Source organism: Ixodes scapularis, unplaced genomic scaffold, assembly GCF_016920785.2.
Source record: "Ixodes scapularis isolate PalLabHiFi unplaced genomic scaffold, ASM1692078v2 PGA_scaffold7__128_contigs__length_106722199, whole genome shotgun sequence".
In the NCBI taxonomy this organism is placed as follows: domain Eukaryota; kingdom Metazoa; phylum Arthropoda; class Arachnida; order Ixodida; family Ixodidae; genus Ixodes; species Ixodes scapularis.
Genome location: NW_024609882.1, coordinates 1,103,889 through 1,122,236, shown reverse-complemented (window position 1 = coordinate 1,122,236; position 18,348 = coordinate 1,103,889). Strand labels below are relative to the sequence as shown.

At 44.7% G+C, this 18,348-nt stretch overlaps 1 protein-coding gene across 1 annotated transcript in view; it reads right to left on the bottom strand.

Moving 5' to 3' along the window:
* Positions 1–5,269, bottom strand: part of LOC8043982 (pseudouridine-metabolizing bifunctional protein C1861.05) — a 482,938-nt gene extending 477,669 nt beyond the window's left edge. The window contains exons 1-5 of the mRNA XM_042286548.1: positions 5,088–5,269; positions 4,565–4,676; positions 3,489–3,574; positions 3,005–3,096; positions 1,758–1,869 (exon numbers count right to left, since the gene is read on the bottom strand). Of these exons, the coding sequence (XP_042142482.1) occupies positions 1,758–1,869; positions 3,005–3,096; positions 3,489–3,574; positions 4,565–4,676; positions 5,088–5,166 (481 nt within the window). The 5' untranslated portion in view covers positions 5,167–5,269. The remainder of the gene's footprint in view (positions 1–1,757; positions 1,870–3,004; positions 3,097–3,488; positions 3,575–4,564; positions 4,677–5,087) is intronic.
* Positions 5,270–18,348: the final 13,079 nt, after the last annotated feature.

Sequence of the window (18,348 nt, the reverse complement as noted above, 5' to 3'; positions counted from 1 at the left end):
CATCAGCAGCACCCATTTCCTAAAGCCAGATGAGACCACGCGAGCTGCAACACTAGGTCTGCCATTTGCTACGGCCGCCAACCCCCGCAAGTTCTCTCGATCTGTGAAGGTCCGAGAACTTCACAGATCGAGAACAAAACGTCACATTTCGGCCTAGACTAAACCAGAATGTCGCCAGAAACTGGAACATACATCAAGAAAGCATGGCGAGTTGTTCAGACCTGTATCGTCTGCAATAGTATATGCTGCCAGACAACACAAGTGTTTCGGATAGACAAAGTTTATAAGCAATGAAATGATCACACAACGGCATTATTATTAAAGATTTAATTCTTCAGACAAGATCTCTATACCAGAGTGCTGACTTCCGCTCAAGTCTTCTCTGGTCCTTCGTCTTGTTTGTGCAGATTTTAGTTTAAAAGATACCTGAAAGTTACCCGACACCTATTGCAAGCCTTTCATAGTGATGGGCCGAACTTTTTCTGAATCGAAAGTTCGGTGCCGAATCTTGGGATTCGGCAAAGCTGAACTTTTGCCGAACTTTTTTAAAGATTCGGCAAAGATTCGGCAAAAATACATTGTTACCAGACTCGTTGATATTTCGTTTTTTTTCTGGCTAAAAAAAGGTTTTATGTTTCTTTTTTTCTTAACTTAAATGCAACATGTTTACTAAATAAGGTGATATTCTGCAAGATAATTGTATCGGTGTCGTTTTTGTGTGTTTACTGGCAATTTTAGTGACTCCTTGCAGAAGTGGCGTGAGAACGAGGTTGGATAGAAGCAAGCGTGGCGCAGTCACGAATCACGCTATGAGAGTTTCGGTTTTGAGGCATCATCAGCGCAAGCCTACATGTGTGTGTACATTGCTAAAATGAAGGCAATAACGCTGCGTTCTTGCTTTCTCTGGGAGTCACCGTTTTGCGCGCAAAAACGAATGCAACAGTTGCTGAGCCTTCACCAGAAGAGAGAATAATAATATTGTAAATAGTAATGTTCTTCGATTTGAGTCACTTGACGTCAGCTTTGCATGAAAGTGTGCGTAGCATATTCGCAAAGTCTCGTTTTTAACCTTTAAAATGCCCGTTTCTGGTGTTAGGACGCACGCAAACGTTAGGAAGATAGGGAGAGTGAATGCCGGATGTGCAACGTCGAGCATTGTAGTTCTGTGTTTAGTTTTATGCAGATACATGAAAATCGCGAAATAACACTAATTGAAAAAGCAATATTATTTTGTTTTGGAATACTCCTGAGCCGAAAATAGAATTGTTATAATTGCAAGGAGTGCTTTATTGTCGCCCAATGCCTGAATGTTTCAGAATGCACCGCATCATTTGTCACTTGCGCAGTAGGCTACGTAAATACGGGTCGATCTTCTATTCTTGAGGCAGAAAATATTGAAGAGAACCACACTCGCTCACAAACGCACAGTTACCGTGTTGCCTACCCCACACTGCGCCGTAACTGCTGGTTGCACTACACTGCACGATGGCAACCGCACGACTGCACGGCATCCATTTGCAATCCAAGGCTCCGTCGCGTTCTCGCGCGTGCGCAGACATTTGCCGAATTTTTGCAGAATCTTTGCCGAACTTTCCTGCAAAAGTTCGGCATTTGCCGGACTTTGCCGAATCTGAAGTTCGGCAGATTCGGTCCATCACTAGTCTTTCATGAGGTGGTCAATGATAGCGGATCTGTGAACACCCTCGCGACAATATTCCAGCCCGCAACAACAGCTTCCAGGGTTGACAACAACTCACTTGACTCCCCACCCCTGTGGACTCCCCCAATGCCACCGGTGACAAAAACTTGGATTCCAGCCCTGTTGCAAGCAACCATGGTCGACGAGACTGTTGTTCCCCCTGAAAGGCCCTGGGCAAAACAATCTTCATATAAAACAGACAGACTCAAATTGAATTAAAGGGACATCAACACCGCCCAAAAAAAATTTTTTAATTTTTTTGCCAGGCAATTTAATACAGCGTCTGGACACTATACCAATCAATGTTTTGCTTCAGAGTCCCGTATCTTTTTAATAAAGCCCCAACACTCAATTGCTCCGAAACCAAAATATATGTATGGAGGCAAATTGCTGACTAGCATACCGAGGAGGAAGGGGAAATGTGGACGGAGAGAGTTGCCAGAAGTCACGTGGCTATCACTCCCTACCCACTTTTCTTCCAGTCCTCTGCTTCTCTGGCATGTGAAGCAGACGACGAAGACGTTGCATACATTGTTTGTGGCGTGAAGGCTTTGCACTTTTATCAGTTCCGAACGCTGTACCGTGCTTAAAGATTTTTGCCGGTACCGCGAACCACGGTTCCAAAGTAGCAGTCCTTTGTCCATCACAACATTGGTATGTCCTGCACTGCCATCACTTCGTTCAGTTCCCGGTACGTCGCCATATTTGAGAATGACGTAGCACATGTAGTCCCTGTGATCTATGCAACATTTGTTTACAACCAACATATTTGCAGCTTCTTGGAAGCCACAAAAAAATGAGTTTCATATTTCTATTACAAATTCAAGACGAGAAGCGATAAAAAAACGAACACAACACACAAGGTCTCAACTGAGACCTCGTGTGTTTTATTTTTACACCAGCTTGCCTGTGTTTCTACCCTTGGTTTCATATTCTTTTCTTTTCTGAATATTGAATCTGTGCCTCAGATGGCCCACGACTTTAAATATATTTGGTACACTAGTTTCAACAGCATCTGACCGTAGAAAAGAGAGTGAGCGTGTGTCAAACCGGCCAATTCTCGACCGGCGGCTTTCGGATGGAAAGAAACCAAATTCCAAGCTGCAAATTGTTTTCTGGGTAGTTGGGCTGTCATAAGTCATGTTCAAATAAAAACCTTGGTGAGCATAAATACCCTGTCAGTGTCCCCGTAATCATGGGGTAAATTAAGGTTGAAAGAGAAGCAAATTACTCATGTAGACACCTTTGGCAACCTACAGCGCTCGCACAGTGAATAAGCATACTTTGTTAGGCAAGCTTTCTAACCTTTGAAAGGGCCGCAGGTAGGTCACGACGGGATATCTTGGCAGCCTTGTCCCCTAATTTGGCAAGTTCTTCTAGAAGTTGACTTCCCATCCCTGAAAAGAAGTAGAGATTCAAACTGAAAAAGAACCCTCCAGCTCCTATCCTACATGTAGAAATTATAACTGAGAACAAAGGTCAATGGTCACCTACCATCTTTTTCTAGATACTTCAGAAATCGTGTATTCTTAATACCAGTGAATCAACACTGGCTTCACTTAACTGAACAACTTTAAGTTCTCAAATAAACATTCCTAAATAATGCAGGGACACAACATCAACAGCACCACTGAAAAGGTAAAGAACTGAGTTCCAACGTTCACAGCTCGTTTCCAAATGTCAAGTCCCACCAGTAAAGGTTGCGAGATTTCCTCTACTCCAAGTTAACAAGTCCCGAGAGGCAGTCTGCCACAACTGCACGCTTCCAACCAAAGTGTAAACAACTGACCAACGTGTAGACGACCCTGGTAGACGCCAACCGTGGCTGGAATGGCTCCCCTGCTCCTCACAGTGGCTTCGACATCCGTCGCTGTGCTGGAAACAGAAAAGGGGATATAGCGTGTTCCCATAAACCCTCCACTTATGATGCTTAAACTTTCCTGTTGCCCATGGCAGCTATAGGATGATAAAAGGATGGTGAACCGTAGTTTGGAGCTCACAAAACAAGGCTGGAGCGATAGGCGGGCGCTGCCAAACCCAGAAAGCATCCCTCATACAGCGATATCTCTAACAGATGGCCGTATGTTTGGAAAAATGCTCAACTGAACATGGCCGACGAGGCATGTGGGGTCGCAATTCCTATTTCCTCTCTTCACTTCGTACCTTCGGGCAGGTGAACCAAAGCGAGGGGCAGCGAAACAAGGCCGCTTCCCCTCATTCTCAATTGTTCCAGGAGAATTGTGACGTCACATACCTCGCTTGATCACGCTCTTTTTTTCTAAAAATATGGCCATCCATTTGAGATATCGATGTATGAGCGATGTCTTGGAGTTTGTAGCATCCCGATCAACACTTCTGCGGCTTTATTTTGTGAAGTTCATATTTGGGTTCAACATCCCTTTAAAAGGGCACTGAAGTGGATTCTGAGATATATTTGTTGTCATAACTTAACTATGGGCTCTAAGCGTCCTAAAAAATGGAAATTACATTCAAGGACATGGCGCAATCTTTAATTGGATTTTTAATAGGGACATTGGCCGCCCTAGAATGTTTCGGGTATTTTAGGATGCATTTCACTATATTGAACGTTATGTAGTATTTGTAAAACGAAATGTATGCAACACCTACGAGAAATGGACGTTTATAACATTGTCTAACGTTTTTCGTGTCAAGAAAGAATGATGCACGAAAAAAAGTAGGAAATATACGGAAATGACAAGTGTGTTCTGCAGCCACCCGATACATGTCGCCTGTGTGCTCTCGTCATAATGAGACTGCAAGAGGTTTTAACGCACTCCGTTATAAGTATTTGCTGCATGTGAACCAGTCTTTAACGTGTCAGGAAAGCTCTGACTGGAGGCTTACCTCAAGTTCTTTGGATAAGGCATGCCATGTGTGATGATGGTGCTTTCCAAGGCAACCACGGGTTCCCCCTGGCGAAGGGCAGTCGACACCTCATCCGACAGCACGACCAGTTCTGGTACAACGAGAAACGTTAATCTGGTAACTTCGAATGACAGCCATAATACGGAGAGGAAAAGAAGTCTAAAGCAGTAAATAAACAGAACAATGGTGCGGCCGTATCTGGGAGCTAAAAAAAGAACTACCATTTGAAGTATTCACTTATATTTTGTGATTCTAAACGTACTAACAAAACTAGAGTAGAAGCTACATCTAAGTCTTCTCACAAACGTAAACCAAGAAAGAAAAAGATATAGCAGACGATTTCGCGATTTGCCCTGACTTGTAAAGATTTCGAAGTTGATTACAAGTGCAGGTGCTCCTAATTTATGCTGCCTCCATCACTGATACAGTATTATACACAAAACTGATGGACGACTCGGCCGATGGGGGACGTGAAAGCAACACGACAAAACCGTTTAATTACCTCGAGAGAACTTGCGGCGTTGCGTCCAGAACGTGAGCGGTGGACGCTTCAAGCAAGCGCAGCTCCTGACGAGAGCCATCTGAAACAGTTTGCCACGAAGTGCCGAACGTCAGCACCAAGTTAAACTTCTCCTAGCTTCGCCCGTAGTCAGCATGCACCTATCTGCCGGAGCTATCAGCAGGCGGCTGAGGCGATAAAGACGGTTTAGACCGACCACAAAACGTATCAACCTTCCTTCGGAGTTGGCCAGAAAGATACAAACGGATAAGACAGCCGGTAGACATTTAACAGATTGGAAAGAACCGCCCGTAGACAGCCACTGGTTCGAACATTTCCCGGTCACTTTAAACAACAACAACCGCTGCTGCTGCAACTCTAAGGTGATACTTGGCACACCCAAGTGATAAAGTTTAGGTCGCGGTAACAATCTAACGGTTCCACAAACTCCGTATCAAACCTGCGTGCTTACCGCCGGCACTTTTTAGGCAACTTGGCAGCTTCCCAAAACTTCCTCGCTGTTTAGAGCAACACGGTCGGTCAACACAGTTACTCTTACTTATTATTAGGTTATACAGTCGAAACTAACCTTGAAAAAGCATGTGCCGAGAAACCAGTAAAAATAATAAATGTGCCAAGAAAAAAAAAAAAAAAAAACGTGACTAAGCGACAGCGATTACACAAGAACAAGCGAACAGAAGGAACAGAACCAGCAGAAACAAGCAGAACAAAAGAAAGTTTAGACGTGGTGCATCGTGGGAAGCTTCATCCACCTGTTTCGTTTTGCTCAGTTTTGGTTTCGTTCCTTCAAGGCGCCTTTTTAACTTTAACGCGAGAAACACACACAGCCAAAGTTTCCTTTACAATTTAGATTTTCTTATATGATGCTTATTATGCTATGATTTCTTTTTAATATGTATACAACTAATTTTTTTTTTTTTTTTGCATTTTATTTAAAAATACAGGATTTCTTTTTCCCGAAAGCATTGTGAGGACTGTTTTTTTTTTTTTTTTTTTTTTGTTTTTTTTTTAAGAGAAATATTTCATTGTTCATTAAAGGGGAAAAAAGACATGTGACTGGGTCGAGAAGATGGCAGAAAGCAACTGGACTGTTCCGGTTGGAGGGAAACAGTGGGTTGAGGTTGTTAGCATCATTTGTGATGTAATTAACAAACGAAGGGGGCGTCAGACGTAGGCAGTGGTTCTTAAATGGGGGTCCCGGACCCTTTGCGATCCACGAAGGCATTCTAGGGGTCCGCAAAGCCATGCCTCATCAGTCAAATCCGCCAAAAAGAGTTGTCTCTGCTCAGATTGAGAAGAAACGTTCCAATTTTCGCGTAAGCTTTCTCGTGTGTACATCAATTAGAGAGGTCTACTTCACACAGCCCTTCATTAAATACATTTATTAGACCATTATCATACTTAAACTATGCATTTTCGTTTCATTCACAACGAACGGTGTCCTCCATCATCTCCGCCGATCCACAACGGGTCCGCAAAACATCAATGGAAGAGAACCACTGCGTGACTAAGAAACGAGACAACAGAGCAGTGGGTCGGGGGAGCTACAGCTAAGGTTTAGCTTTTTGGTACTTACCTAAAATGAAGCTTTTCCTCTTGAATATTTTTTTCGCAAAACTTCGGTTCTTAGATAAATAAGGCCCGTTCGGACTCTTGCGACCGAGTAAGACCGAGAGAGATCAGACCGGTTTTTAAAGGGATACTTCAACGAAATTTGAAATATTCCCGTCGTGTTCAAAAATAGGTTGAATATGATCCACAATATCCGTAAATGACAATCGCATGTTTGTATTTTGAGCCTGGTGGCTGTATTTTTCGTTATAAACGGCCCACTCTGGAAAGCGCTCGGAGAAGGCCCAGCGGAGACCACGTGACATCCAACGCAATCGTGACGTAGGTCGTCTCAAGACGCGCAAAGCTACGGCGAGGCTGACGTCGAGAGGATGGCCTAGTCGTTCCAGCCACCGAAGCGGCTGCTTCTGTACAAATTTTGAGTGACGGGTTAATCTTCTATAATCTTGTAGGGGGACAATAGCGACTTCTGTGACACACAAAAGGCATTCTCGAGAAGAGGCGAGTTCCTCCTGCCCCTCTTCTCTCGTCGTGGCCGGAGGCGAGACAACCTCCGTCACTAGCTGCCAAGGTTGCTAGACGGGCATTACAAGCGAGGCGTTAGCGACATCCACCAGGTGCTCTTTGCTAATCGTTTAATTCGTTTTAAAATTTCTTTTCGTGACATTTTTAACAAGATATTGGTATGTTCGATTTGATGGTGCTTTTTTGAACACATATAGACCAAAAAATGAGCACCGAAATTTCGTTGTAGTATCCCTTTAAGCCTTTTGCGACTTCTTAGGACCAGCTCCGCTGCAGCGCATCCGGTCCTAAGAAGTCACAAAAGTCTGAAAAACCGGTCTGGTCTCTCTCGGTCTTACTCGGTCGCAAGAATGTGAACGTGCCTATACACCAAAATGGCAAAAAAAAAAACCTCTAAAACCTTAATTAAAAAAAAAAAAAAAATTACAAAAAGTCGGCTTAAATTGTTGCGGCCTCTACGCGCTAATTCTTGTAGAAATGCGTGAGCATTTCGCGCAGTGGTTATATATAACAAAGCATTGGGGAGTGCAGCCTCTCAGCACTTCCGCGGGGTGAACATTCCCGAAACCCTTTTTCGATCTTCCTGGTGCAATCAGATCACTTGGCGAGGCGTGTACATGGAGAACAACGGCCGCACAGGATTGAATGGTTTCTAGCTGCCACTACTCGCGCTCGGCACGTACTCGTTATTAAAGCTCGAGCGTTCCTCCGAAACAAACGTACTGGTCTTGGCTCTCTCGCTCACGATGCAACATTGCATGGCGAGGGTATACTGGTTACCTGACACCGAAGCTCATCGCAACTTCAGGGAGGAACGGTGACCACCTGGATCATGGCTGCCACGTTGTTAAGCCAAAAATCCCAGCGAGAAACGAGAAGAGCAACGCTTGGAAGGACCACCACAGAAGCAGTATGTCGCATCAAGATGAACGAGCTCGACGAGTTCCCTCATAATTTCGAGACCTACGTCGAACGTTTCGAGCAAGGAAGAAAAAAAGGCAGCAACGTTTCTAACAGTTACCGGTGATCAACCGTACAAAGTCCTCAAGAACTTAGCAGCGTCAGACTTGCCGTGTTGTGAGACGTATCTCGAACTGAAATTTCTTTTAGAGGGGCACTGCGGTCCACAGCGTGTAAGTTCAATACACGGTGTCGACTAGAACATGAAGCTGTAAAAGACTTGATAGTCTTTTACAGCTCGATTTTTGGCTCGATTTTTCAAGTCCAATTCGAACGTGAGTCACCGCGAGATCCGTGCTTCGATTGCCGCTTGGCAATGAGTTCAAGGAGGAAACTTGGCACGCGGCATTCGAACCACGGATATTGCTGTAGCTCGTGTTTGCAGACTGTTTTTTTGTATGATGTATGAGCAACGTAACCCCGGCTTTAGGGACGGGCTTGTCGCCGGCCTGAGAGACGAAGAAACTCAGAAGGCGCTTTCGCTGAAGACAAACTGACCTTTGCGGCAGCTTACAACTTACAAGTTTGCTCGTTAAAAAGGAAGCTGCGGCAAAACAAGCGGCGAATATGCACCAAGACACCAAGCTCCTAATTGCAGTTCAGCGGAAGGTGGTTGGGAACTGTAAATAACAGGGGATACCCGGACAACACGTCCCAAGAGAATGGGTGCCATACTGTGGCACAGACTTGTTGTCGCTGCGGAAATGAGATTGAAAATCGACACTGCCGTTTCAAAAGGTATACCGCTGCAAGCGCTGCGCAAAAACTGAACATCTGTAGACGATGTGTAGCAAACGTGTACCAAAAGACTCCGGAGCGCCACGTGCAAGTTCTTGAAGATTCAGATGAGCATGACGAAGATCTTCTGACCGTGTACGCGTGCATGTAATCTTCACCGGGATTTCAAGTTTTGGTTGAGGTAGAAAGACTTCCTCTGCTTATGCTGGTCAACACCATAGTGGCGGTTTCCATCATACCGAAATTACCTCTTTTTTCTTTTTTTACACGGAGGGTTGGTATTGTAAGAGAGGGAAAAAAAGACATTTCTGCCTTACCTTTTCGAAATTCAGTATTCTCAATTCACTCCCTAATATCACCAGAGCGTTGGACATTTGTGGGAACATGCTACGCCAAAGCCTGGCAGTTCTGTGACGGAGCCATAGAGTGCCCGGTCGCAGATCTAGAGCGCGAGGATCTGGTAGCACATAGCATTTCTCGGGGAGTCTGGTATTCAGCGCACAGCTTTTGTAGCCGCGAGGTCCCGAAACACGGTTTTCAAACCCGACGAGAAAAGAAGCGGTAGCCCGAGGAACGCGAGAAGCACGAGCGGACATTCCATCGCTCGGGACAATTGAGTTTCGGCGTCTCGCCGCAGCGGGGCGCCCGTTAGAAGACTCTTGTCTGCCGCTCTACCTTTTCACTTTCGGCGGCCGCGCCACGTGACGATATGCCAGGCTTTGTCAGTATATAGAGGAGGCTATATGGCTATACCTGTTATGGTTAGTCAGCATACATATAGTACTTTGTTCTGTAGCACTGAAAGCGGGAGTAAAAGAAAATGGTCCCGGAACAATTGGTTCCAAGTGCAAGGTAGAAAAATATGATCCAAGAATCGCAGTGAAATTGAAGTACAGCAGGGTGAATTCATTGAATGAAAATATAAGCTCTTTCAAGTAAAAACAAAACAATATATTCTTTTTATTAACAAATTTACGTTGAGCTTTTTTGTGCGAAATTATCGAATGGCATATTATGCCACTGTGGCGTTTATAAAGAATGCGAGAAAAGCTGCATTAGAAAGTAAGCAAAATTAATTGGATATCCCCTCTCCAGTTTATCAAACTAAAAACGGCAGTAACCCAAAAATCATTACTGGTTTACACGGAATCGAAGTATAGAAAATGCAGATTTTTTTTTTGTTTGTTTCTATGCTCCTTTACTAAGTGAAGCAATAATTTCGTGCATTAGCTAAACAAAGGCACTACCATATTATACCTCTGTAAATACGCTCACCGAAATTCGTTTAAAAAACTAGATCGATTTGGCGCTCAATTTAAAAGCGTGGCTTCCCTCAGATTCTTTTTGTATGTCTGATGTCATGCGCTTCATTTTATTCATAAGGATAAACATCTGAGACCTGTTAATTTGGAACAAGTGAGTGAGGTTTTTTAAAATGTCATTTTAATAAATGTTGCAGGGACAAATAAGCGGGTGTGGTGAAAGTAACACGTATTTGTCTTTTATTAAACATTGTTTAGATAGAAGTCTTTACTCAATAAGGAGTCTCTTAAAGTTCTAGGTTTCGAATATTTTCTGATAAAAGTCACTTCTCATCTCGTTCTTATTTCTCGTCGGGAGTCATATACTGCCTTTCATGTATTCCTTCTCCAGTTTCACTTCCTGGGGCATGACAGGCAATAACAAAAACAAAAAAACATACTATAAAAAACAGGCAGGCAAAAATTCTGTGTTGGACCGAACGAGTACTTAGATAATTAATATGGATTTCGATTGTTGAAATTCGTTGAGGGGACAGCGAGAGCTGTCGCCAGGTGTGGGGATCGCCAGAGCAATTTGGTGGTCCGCGTGAAGCTATCAGGCGCTAACTGCTTCGAAGAGACTGCCCGCGACACCAATTTGCACGGGCCCACGCTGGGGCCCGCTCTATTTTCGCCATGGCAGCTCACTTGCCACTGCTACACAAGTTGACTACGCTTTTACCGCACTCTTTCCACCTCAACGAGATGGTCATACACTCTCTCCACCTCAACGTTGGATGAATGGATGGTAATGGCTATACCCTTTGTAACGGGAGGCAGCTTGCCCCACTTAGCCTAACATTTCGTCATGGCTTATTTTTGAAAATTTGTATAAATTTGGTTGTAACACAATTCTTTGCCCCTTTAAAGTGTTCCCATTGCTTATTTTTATCTGTATTTTCACCCCTCCCTAGATCTTCTCTTAGTTACCGAAATTCTTTCCCTATCCATTCGTCCATCCATGTCCGCAAATCCCAGTCCATTCATGTCTCCAAATCCGTAGTCATCCCCCCCCCCCCCCCCCCCCCCCCCCCCCCCCCCCCAAGAGGGTGGGACGAAGCCCCGTGCACCTCAAAATTACGCGTTCTATATAGTTTCCCTTTCGCGTTTGCATATGTCACATAGAGTGTCTATTTCCTGGAATTTAGCCCTATATGTTTTCGCTTTTAGCACGTACCCCCGTTCTAGCTTCAAACGGCAATGAGCTCTCCAATGAATTGATACAATTGTTCCTCCTTTATTTCTTGTTTTTGTGCCCTGTAAGTTGTTAAAGCTGATTTTGCCTGCATTCTCTCTTCCCGCAATTTCCTCGCAGTTTTATTTCCTTTCCTTTCCACTGATATGCTCTGATCGGCCCCATCTTGTTAGATGTATTTAGATCTCTGTTTGCGGGTTCGGTTTGTACACTTAGTGTTTAGATTTTTCATATATAGATACTTGTGCACTTTCCCTGCCCACCGTGTATCCTCAATTTCAGCTAGTCTTTGTTCAAAGTCTACTGATCGCTTCTCTACTCTCAAAAGATGCCCAACCCATATCCCCCTGTACTCACTCATTTGGTGTATTCCCATGTGCCCCCAATGCCAACCTGCCCACACTCCTTTGCTGTATCTCTAAACCTGCCTGGATTTCTGACCTCATACGCAATACCACATTCCCAAATGACAGTCCTGGCACCATGACTCGCTTCCATACATCCCTAACGACTTCATATCTATTATAGTTCCAGAGTGCCCTGTGTTTCATAATAGCTGAATCTCGTTTCCCCTTCTTTATTACAATATCTTCATGTTACTCCCAGATATTTGTACTTTCCTATGTTCTATCACGGTGTCCTGTATTTCCAGGGGTTCCCTTGTCCCTACCGAAGTTTAGGCCTAAACTGTCGCCAAGCTTCCCTGCTGCAGATCCTAATTAGTTCCCGTATTGTCTCACGACTTTCTGATACGAGTACAATGTCGCCTGCATCTATTAACCCTGCTAATTACTTGATTTACTTTATGTCCTTCCTCCATGTAAGTAAGGTCAAAACCTAGGTTACACTGCTTTAATATTTTTCCCATCTCACTGAGGTATATCATAAAGAGCAGGGGAGACAATGGGCGAACCTTTCCAACTCATCTTTTTATTGCTGCTGGTGTTGTAGTTCTTTGACCACCCTATTCTCCGTATATACCCGTTCTAGGTACTTAACCATGGTTCGCCCTAACCCATATCCCTTCAGTTGGCCCCAGAGTTTTACCTGATTTACATTGTCATATGCCCCTTTGATGTTCAAAAATGCTGTTTGATGCCCTTTGATGTTCCATATCAAAGGGCAAAAATGCCCTTTGATGTTCCACAATGGCCTTTGACTTGTCATTGCTATCTCTATGCACTGAGTGATTACGAATAAGTTATATGTAATCGTCTATCCCTCCAGAAACCGTCTTGAAGCTCCCCAAGAATCTGGTTTCTCTCTGCCCATTCTTCTTTTTACAATTTCCATAGCTAGTCTGTATATTACTGAGGTTACTGTGATTGGTCGGTATAATTGTGAAAATAATTATTGTGACAATAATTATTTCCAGATTTAAAGGGGCCCTGCAAGGACTTTTTACAGTTTTTTTTAATTTGCACCGAACCTGAGCGCACTGAACGTAGTAACTGAGTGAAACTTTTCTTTTCGCGAAATTCGCTTTATTTTAAAAGTTATAGGCAATTTAGAATTACAAAAACAAGCAAAAAATAACCTCCTTCATGACGTCGTAGGTCCTGGCTTGAGTGGCCGTGAACTAGAGGAGGAATAGTGAGCTCATCGAGCGCTCACGGCCGCCGCACTCCGTGTCGACGGCGCCAGAGGGCGCCACTGAAGCATGTTCTGGGTAGGGTGCCTTCATGTGCGCTTTGCTTGGGGTGATGACATCTGGCCATTTTGTTTCGAACGCTTATTTTTATTTTTTGTTCTGAAGCGCGTGAAAGAGGGTGTCCCTGCACGCGCTCGTGGCGCTGACTGTGCTACGGCGACATTTTGTTTCCTGCGATTTCTTTGTATTTTACCCGTGAGCGCGTGCTGTCGGCATCGGGTACTACAAACGATGGCATCACCCTAAACAGAAGGACATTGAGGCACCCTAGTTCTGGGTAGGCTGCATGCAGCGGGCATGCCAAAGCGGCTTTCACTGCGTTTGCTGCGCGATTAAACACTAATTCGGCATTACACTTCATTGGCCACAAACGACAGCAAACACGGGGTAAAGATCAGTTCAGAATGGGAGCCACTTCGCGCTGCCATACCGCGAAACGGCCAAACCGCGAGACAAAGCCTCTCGCCGAAGGCCTTCGGAACGCTCGGAGCCGATCGGATCCTCCTGTCCATACGACTGCAGCGCCAACGCGTACATCCGGGATTTTTCCGCGTCGGTGCCTTATCCCACCACTCCTTTCTAGTATGCGCCACCTTTGCCACCGCTTGGCGGCGGGTATGTCGACGGGTCATTTCTTGTTTCCGTTCTTTATAAACTGCATTTCTTTCTTTTTTTCGTCTATAATAGTGAACAAAAACTACTTTTACAAATAATTGAAACGGTTCGCGCCACTTATATTTTGTATTTCGACCAAAAAGAAGTTTTTAGTGCCTCTGACCAGTAGTAAGCCCAGGACCAAAGACGTCACATTTTGCGCGCTTTCGGTACCGGTGGTCGCCCTCGTCGGTGGAGGAGGTTTCCGTGTCGTCCGGTTAAAATATGGGGCACTGATATTTAGCTACTCTTTCCGTGCCCGCTGGCTTGCCTGAACCCCAAGAGACGTGGAAACCGCATAAAAGGTAGACGCTTAAATATGATTGCACAATTTCTACAACATGAACTACACGTCAAGTGCGGTGAATTTTTTTCTTCAAAATCCGTCCCCGTTTTCAGATAAACAATGAGCCGCCGTCAAGGCAGCGGCTCATTGTTGCCTAGAGAAATTTTGGAAATGCTCTATTATGGTGAATAAGAACAGTAACTTAGTTCCCACGTGACGTCACTTCCTGTACTTCCGCCCGCCGGCCGCCATCGCCAGGTACTGAGAAGCAGACGCGGACGCTGCCGCCACTACATGTGCGCCGTTCAGTTGCTACTTCGCTACGGAACTTGTATCACCCGAACAGCGCGATGCCGAAAGCCACTCGCAATGAGTTGTGCCCTTCCTATTTTGAAGAGCTTGTGGGCCCGACACGGGCTCGATATGACTCCAGCTCGTCGCTCGCCCTCCCGCGGCGGAAACGGGAAGCGCTCTAGTGAGAGTCCCCCGGCCGATTCTCCTGTTCAGCGGGAACGACGGAACTGTGCGCGATCATGGCTCGCGAAATGTCATTTCCGAACGCAGACAACACTCTTCACTGTCCCAACGTAGTGGTGCAGCCGCTATGGGATTGTACAGTCCCCTGCAATATGAAAGACCCGGCCATTCGCCTATTCAGTTTGCGCGTTGGTCTTAAGCATACACATGCCAGACACATACAATTTTGAGGGAAGGGAAGGAACGAAGGTTAATTTATTTTTCCGCAATAACAAAAAAATTTTTATTTATTTTTTTTTTTTTTTTTTTTTGTCAAAGCGGATTCGGCAGATCCACCTCAAAATGCAATCTCTAATGGGTCTTTCATAATGCTGGGGGGTGTACCGTACTAGAAAGTTTTAGTATTGCGTACAGAAGCAAACGAAAGCGCTGTGCGTTTGGGTTAGGGCTGCGTGCCCCACGGTCGTGCGTGCGCCTCATCGCCATGCGCCAAACCAAGACCGCGATTTCGGGCTCCGCGCACGCGCTAACGCGAACGCACAGCGCTTGCGTTCGCTCGTATACGCAATACTAAAATTCATGACTGTTTCCCCGGCTTTCAACGCCAACGCAACGTGCTGCAGTGAGCAGACATGCAAGCAGGTAGGCGTTCCTTCGAACTGGAAAGGCTGAGATTTGCAAGGCGACGGCGCGTACAAATGAAAGTAACTAAATGTTATGAAAAAACTGGTAATTAAAAAAAAAAATTCTTTTATTTTTAATTGTTTGTTTTGGGGCATTTGGTCCGGAATGATTTTGACGGCTACTTTGTAACTCTTGCCGATTGTCAAAAGTCGCGACTTTGATAGAAAATATGCTTTAAGCAGAATTAATGTTATTTTACATGGATTCTCACACTATAGCGAAAACGTTTTGATTGATTTTAGATTATTTTTATTTTATAACTTGGCAATTAAAAATACTGCATTTGGCACCAGTGATGATAATTAGCACACCTTTGATTGTCATACTTGTTCGCGCGTTTGAAATTGGTATTGTAAGCAGCCATATATACTAAAGATTGAAAAATTGCGTATTAAAATATCGGAATTTTAATATTATGATTATTAATACAAATCACGGGAATGGATGCCTCCCCAATTAAAGCTACGATCACAAAAATACGCCATTTAACCATAATAGTCTTTCCGAAAAGGTGTCATTTTTTGTTTTTCTTTTTAGCATATGAAAAACTCTGACATCGTTATCAAGATAGACGAACAGACAAGCATTGCATGCAATATACAGTCCTATGCGTCACGCGTTAAAAAACACACACACTTAAGCTGTCTGACTCGTATTCCGTCTTTGGGTTGTTGTAGTAAGAACAGCATTTATTAATTTATATGTTTTGGGGACATAGTGTAAAAAATTGATTTATTATATTACTCTTGTGCTAGAATAATGTTAAAGCAATTAATCATCAAAATACCAAAAACCCGTTAAAAGGCCCACAGTTCATTATTTCACATGGCACTAATCTGAGCCAGAAAAGGCAGCAAGAACGCACATATATTAGCACTGATTTTTTTAACAGCTCCGATATTCTATAAAAGACCCCGTCTTTAAAGGGGCATTGAAATCTCCGAAATATTTTGAAGTGCCTGAATCAAACATGTATGTCACAAACGAAAGTTCCCGCGAACAACTTCTTTAACTAAACAATTACGATGTGAGACACATATTTAGTTATGAAAGAATTCAAAATTAAAACCTATATCGAGAAATTAAATTCAAAATGGAGGTTAGTTTCGGTTTCGCCCCAGAATTAAAACATGCCTCCTGGAATAAGTATTGCGCTAAACACCGTTTTTATTTTCCGGATAAAGAGGTGTTCTGCGCTCATAACACCCTAGCTCCCTCGTATGACCAGAAATAATTTGTGCCGCTCTGTGAAGCCAGCACACTAGGTAGGCTCAGCAGCGGCACGCATCTCCGACCCTGACTATAACCGCCATTTCGGAAAATGAGTGGCGCCACCTATAGTTAGTTGGTGTCGCGAAAAGTAAAGATGCACGACCATAGTGGCACGACGGCGTCGATCCGTACACGCTACGCTGGCTACGCGTCGGCGCAAACACCGCTCCAGAATCGGACGTGCAGCCAGCCACGACGTACGTGGACGTAATTAACTACCTGGTTTTGTCGTCGAACTACGTGCCGCTGCAACAAGTGTAGGCCTTCAAGGCAAGGCTCTGAATGCTCAAAACTATTTCACGACTGGATGGGTGAAGAGCCTGACAGCGATGCGTCTCCCATCGAAGCGTATCGTTGTGACGAGCAAGGCGAGCTGACAGGCAATAAAACAAACCTCTTTATGAGAGCCGAAGAGCCGAAGGTTTGTCTGCAAACGAAGAGATGTGCTCGCACTTGCCGCATTAAAATTCGCAGCACCTTAGCTGGGTAAACTCGACGCCGCCGCCGCAACACCATCGACAAAAGCGTGCTACAAACACTACACAATTACAGAAACGCTGCGAGAAAGATAAAAGCACATCCCTGCAGCGTGACGCTACCAGACACCAAACACTGCCCTGCGGCCGCTATGACAATGCGCACAGGGTGCGAAAAGAAGTATCCAGCAATCCACGTACAGTTGAGCAACGTATACCTTACCGGTAATGAAGTGACGTCCGCAGACACGGACACTTCCCACGTATGCGAGCAAGCCACAGGCTTTGGCGTTTCTCGGACAGCAGCTTTGTACGCCCACACTGTCGCGTTATCACCTTTGGCAAACGGTACGGCCCTACATTTGACTCTGTGCTACTCTGCGACTCGCTTCTGCTTTGGCAGCCGAACATCGCGCACATCGGCATGACTGCACCACTGCGACCGCGACCGCACACCAGAAGAAAGAAACGTGCACCGCGTGCGCCGCAGCGACGCAGCCAACGCAGCAGCGACCCACGTTGCCGGTGCCGATCCCGAAACCGAAACTATGTCAGCACCTGGGGCGGATTTAGAGGGGGAGGGGAGTCCGGATGTCCTGACCCCCCTCTTGATTTCTGCATGTGTAATATTTAGGGCGTGAAACGAGGGAGGGGGGGGGGGGGGGGGGGGAGGGGGTTCCTAAACATATGGTACGCTGACCAACAGCTGACCCGCCTCTCCCTCAGGAAATTCCTGCATCTGCCCCTGGTCAGTACCTGGCAAGCTGGCAATGGAGCTGACATATCCCACAAGTCCCGGCTGAGACGTCCGTGAAAACTATGTGGAACGGTTTAGCCATTCCAGGTGTGAGAATGAGCCCATTACCTAGAAGTTGAAAGGAATGGAATATCCCCAGAATGGTGTTGGAATGGAATGGGGGTGCTCATTCCGCAACGAGTACTTAATTAGCGTGCAAGAAGCAGCCCCTCCTAGAAATTTGGGGTCTATTCTAGCCGGTATGGACGACTTTTATCATTGCATCTACAAATAACGATCCTTATTATATTTTCTTAAATTGCATCAATGCATGTCGCTAAGAAAAAGCTTAAATCTTTTCATGCATTGATTGTTTAGTGTTTTTTTTTTTCTTACTTCTTTTATAATGACAATTTTTACAACTGTATTCGGATATATTTGCGCGCATTAAAATTTCTGAAAATGTTATTGTTGGATCGAAGACGTAATTATTTCACTTGTTGATGTCTATATTTCCTATCTTTTTCAAAATCGACAAAAGCAGACAGCTAAATTAAGACAAATCTGTAATCTATATCAGAACATCTTGTACCTTTCATGCAGCAAAATATAAAAGTTAACAAAGGCCTGCATTGTCTGCTTTAGCAATTACTTCCAAACATACACCGTATTTGCACCCGTCCACCGAAATGTCCGTACACCGAAACATCCGTGCA